This window comes from Sorghum bicolor, chromosome 7 (assembly GCF_000003195.3).
Source record: "Sorghum bicolor cultivar BTx623 chromosome 7, Sorghum_bicolor_NCBIv3, whole genome shotgun sequence".
Taxonomy (NCBI): domain Eukaryota; kingdom Viridiplantae; phylum Streptophyta; class Magnoliopsida; order Poales; family Poaceae; genus Sorghum; species Sorghum bicolor.
Window position 1 is genome coordinate 53,897,944 of NC_012876.2, and position 4,902 is coordinate 53,902,845.

General features: G+C 54.9%; 1 protein-coding gene and 1 non-coding gene across 2 annotated transcripts; both read left to right on the top strand.

Annotated features, from left to right (window-relative positions):
- LOC8070080 (U-box domain-containing protein 19) lies at positions 632-3,152 on the top strand. The gene has a single exon (XM_021464538.1). The coding sequence runs from the start codon at positions 764-766 to the stop codon at positions 2,906-2,908; it is 2,145 nt and encodes a 714-aa protein (XP_021320213.1). The 5' UTR covers positions 632-763; the 3' UTR covers positions 2,909-3,152.
- Positions 4,075-4,147, top strand: TRNAK-CUU. The gene has a single exon. It is a non-coding gene; the product is annotated as a tRNA-Lys (tRNA).

Genomic DNA, 4,902 nt, shown 5'->3' on the forward strand with positions numbered 1-4,902 from the left:
ACAAAATCACAAATATTGTCCAATTATAGACTAATTAGACTGAAAAGATTTATCTCGTAAATTACAGAAAACTGTGTAGTTAGTTATTTTTTATCTATATTTAATGCCCCATGCATGTGCCGCAAGACCTTTTTTAGTTCCCCTAAAAAATAAACTTTTCAAGATTGCCCGTCACATCGAATCTGCGGCACATGCATGAAGCATTAAATATATATGAAAATAAAAACTAATTATATAGTTTGTCTGTAAATCGTGAGATAATATTTTGAGCCTAATTAGTCCATGATTAAACAGTAATTATTAAATAAAAACAAAATTGCTATAGTACCAAAAATCAAAAAAATTCCAAAACTAAACAAAACCTTAGTAAAGCCATCAAAATACAAATAAATCATACGGCAGCAACGAGATTGTACAGCGCAGCACTGCAATGTGCTGTGCGTCCGTGCTTGCCTTCATAAAAATTGGCGCGTAATCCTGATCTCGTCGAGGAAGCCGCAGCTCAGCATCCAGGAACCCTCCGTCGGCCCCACCAGGCACCGTCCACGTGGACGGATCGCCACGTGTCCCCATCCCATCCGTGGAGGCAACACGTGTGCCCGCGCCCCTATAAGTAGGCGCGCTTCCAAATTTGGCCGGCGCCGCGACAAGAGGCGAGACGAGACGAGAGCCACAGCGACGAACCCCAACCATCGTCTGCGTGTCCATTTCCATTCCTCCCCATCCAGGTTGTTCGCTCCGTCCGACAAGCAACCTAGAGAAGATGGCGCCGCCGCCGCCGCGCCGACGACGGATGCTGTCGCTGCCGGCGGTGTGCCCGTGCGAGGCCATCGCGCCGGCGCCGCTGCTGGCGTCGCTGCTCTCCCTGGCCGCGGGCGTCGCGGGTCTCCCCGCCGCCGCCGACGTGGACGCGCTCCCGGCGCTCCGTGGCGCGGCTAGCGAGGCCGTCCGGATCGCCGGCCTCCTCCTCGCGTTCCTCGACGGCATCCGCGTCCCGGACGACGAGGCAGAGGCGGCCCCGGCCGTGCTCGTGCTGGGGCTCTCGGAGCTGCACGTGGCGCTGCAGAAGCTGCGGCTCCTGCTCGCTGACTGCGCCCGGAAGGGGGCGCGCCTGTGGGTGCTCATGAACGCGGACCTGGTGGCGTCCGAGCTCCGGGTGATTCTGGGCTCCGTCGCCACGGCCATGGACGTGCTGCTGCCGGCGGGGGACGTCATCAGGGCGTCCCCCGACGCCGAGGAGCTCGCGGGGCTGGTGTCCCGGCACGCGCGGCGCGCGGCGGCGCGGCTGCGGCCGGACCCGGACGACGACCGCGCGGCGCGGGCCGTGCGCTCGGTGCTCGCGCGGTTCGCCAGCGGCGCCACGCCCGACGCCGAGGACGCCAGGCTCGTCCTCGACCGCGTCGGCCTCGTCACCTGGTCGGACTGCGCCGAGGAGGCCGCGTTCCTCGAGGCCGAGCTGCTGGACCGCCTGGAGACCGGCAGCGACGACGACAACGACCTCGTGCTCATCACCGGCCTCATGGCGTTCCTGCTCTACTGCCGCGTCGTCTTGTTCGACCGCATTGATGATTCCGGTTCAGGCAAGGTCGACAAGGCCGCCGCCACGGCGGGGAACAGGGTCACCCCGCCGAGGTTCAACCTCAGCGTCAACCCGGAGGCGCTGCAGTGCCCGATCACGCTGGAGCTGATGACGGACCCGGTCACGGTGGCCACCGGCCAGACGTACGACCGCGCGTCCATCAAGAAGTGGATCAAGAGCGGGTGCCGGACGTGCCCCGTCACCGGCGAGAGGCTCCGCAGCGCGGAGCTGGTGCCGAACGTGGCGGCGCGCGGGGTCATCGAGCAGCTCCTCCTCAGCCGTGGCGTCCCTCTCCACGAGCCCAGCAGCAAGCACCGGTACGCGGTCGACAAGACCGCCACGCCGTTCGGGGCCGCCGCGGCCGGCGGCGTGCGCCTCTCCGCGGCGTTCCTGACGGCGAGGCTGTCCAGCGGAGCGCCCGAGGCGCAGCAGAGGAAGGCGACGCACGAGGCCCGCAAGCTGTCGAAGCGGAACGTCTTCTACCGGGCGTGCCTCGTGGAGGCCGGCGCCGTGCCGTGGCTGCTCCACCTGCTCTCCTCCATGGACGCGTCCGTGCAGGACAACGCCGTGGCGGGGCTGCTGAACCTGTCCAAGCACCCCGACGGGCGGCGCGCGCTGGTGGAGGCCGGCGGGCTGGGTCTCATCGTGGACGCCGTGAACGTGGCCGCCAAGGTGGAGGCGCGGCAGAACGCGGCGGCCGTGCTGTTCTATCTGTCGTCCAACCCGGAGTACTGCGAGGAGATCAGCCGCATCCCGGAGGCGATCCCGACGTTGGTGCGCCTGGCGCGCGACGGCGCGTACCGGGGCCGGAAGAACGCGCTGGTGAGCCTCTACGGGCTGCTCCAGTGCGCCGACGCGCACGGCAAGGCGGTGTCTGCGGGCGCAGTGGACGCGCTCGCCGGCCTGATGCTGGCGGGGCGCGCGTCGTCCACCGGCGGAGACGACGACGACCTCGCCGTCGACGCCGTCGCGCTGCTCGCGAGGCTCGCGGAGCAGCCGGCGGGGGCGCGCGCCGTGGCGGCGAGCTCGGAGCTGGTGACGAGGCTGGTGGACTTCCTCGGCGAGGCGGCGTCGCGGTCGGCCAGGGAGCACTGCGTGGCGCTGCTGGCGTCGCTGGGCCGGCACTGCGGGGACAAGGTGCTGGCGCTGCTGGGCAAGCTGCCTGGCCTGACGCCGGCGCTGTACGCGCTCATCGCCGACGGGACACCGCAGGCGGGCAAGAGAGCGCGGTGGCTGGTGAATGAGATCCACCGCCACTACGAGCAGCGCCAGACTCCGGCGGCGTCCGCGCCAGCGCCGGCGACCGGCGACCGTGTCATCCGTGTATAGGTGTTGTGTATATTATATGGCGACCAAAGTTTGTTCTTTTCCCGGCTCGAGTTTTTTGAAGAGTCGGGACGGGATCTCATCTGATATTGATTTCGTGTGGTGAGGCGTACAAAACCAAGCCAAATACAAATGTACAGAGAGCACTTTTTGTGTCTGATATTTGTGTACCGCAAATATATGAATGAATGTACAGAGAACAGTTGTAAAGACAAATGGTTCGCGATGATAGTGTGCTGTTTTTGTCTTTGGTCAGTTCCTGATGGATTGGCAGAGAGGGCAGGAGGGAGTGGCATGCATGCATGTTTTGTGAGACTTCCAGTAAGGCCCAACTTAAAATTTTTTAAGATTCCTGTCACATCGAATCTTTAGATGTATGCATAAGGAATTAAATATAGACGAAAATAAAAACTAATCGCATAGTTTGATCGAAATTGACGAGATGAATTTTTAAGCCTACTTAGCCTATAGTTAGACAATAATTACCATAAACAAATGAAAGTGCTACAGCGTCGTGAATTTTTTTTCTTCGAGAACTAAATGAGGCCTAAGCAGAGGAGAGGAGTCGTCTTGTGTCGGCAAAGGATGTTCTTGATGATTGCATCCGCGTGATTTGGTTGGGATTTGCAGCTCCGGAGGGTGCATCCTTTTGTTTTCAATGCTGCATGCACAAACATCCAAGGAAAGAATGTTTTGGGCTTAGAGTTCCAGGTGTTCTTTTTGTGAGACGGCCAGTATCACTGGGAGTTTCACCAAGATGTCATGCACATTTATTAGAGTGCTATGTCAGTAAAACTGCACTTTTTGCATGAAACGAAGAGGAGAAAGAAGGAAGTAGTTTCACCATGGTGAAACTCCACGGGCATTGTTTCCACACGGTGAAACGAGATAAAATCTCCACTAAGGGCTAAATCGTTTCACCATCTTGCATGTGATCCAATCATTTTGCAGTAATTAAATGCTTTGTCTAGCTTAGGAAACGTCAAGGTAAAATTCATGCATTGTGGAAGTCATTTCATTATTCGTTTCATTGATGTCCTGTCAGCGGATTTGTTTTGAAAACAGTGCATTAAAACAGGCCAGGGCCTATGTTGTGGATTGCTGGAGTACCTTTGGAAGTTGTGCAGAAGAATAGGCTCTAGGAAAGCTTTTCATACAAAAAAAAAATAGCCCGTCTAGCTCAGTCGGTAGAGCGCAAGGCTCTTAACCTTGTGGTCGTGGGTTCGAGCCCCACGGTGGGCGTTTGCTGTCTTTCTTTTTAATCTTTCTATTTTCAGCTTCTGATTTTAAGGCCAAACATCAGCACGTTCGGTTCTACGGTTTTTAACACAAATTCTTTCTATTTTCAGCTTCTGATTTTAAGGCCAAACATCAACGGTGGGCGTTTGCTGTCTTTTTTTATTCTTTCTATTTTCAGCTTCTAATTTTAAGGCCAAACATCAGCACGTTCGGTTCTACGGTTTTAAACACAAATTCAGTTCTTTATGAATAGAGACTGATCAGTTCTTTATAAATATTGAAACCGAGCAAAATCGATTTTGGTTAGTTCGGTTCGGTTCCAGTTCCGATCGAACTAACCAAAGATTTATACCAGCATAAAAAAAGAATAAGAAAAATAGGAAAAAAGATTAAAAAAACAAGATGCCTATATATTTTAAAAATGTGAGGGCATGAGGCTATGATGAGGTGTCATTCACCTTTTATATCTAGGGTTAAGGTGGTATTAGGCCTATGTTATAAGTTTTATTGGACTTGTTGTGTTAATTTCGGTTCTTTTTGGTTAACCGAGCCTAGGAACCAAAATTTGATTGGTTAGTTCGGTTCCTAAGAACTGAGAACCTAACAGTTAACCGAAAATTTCGGTTTCGATTCTTTCAACTTCGGTTCCGCTTATTTTGGTTTCAATTTCTCGGTTATTTTTGCCTTGGTTGAGTATTCAGTATTCACCCTCTTTGAGTTTTGAATTTCAGTTCTTGAAGAACCGAATATGAATGTTT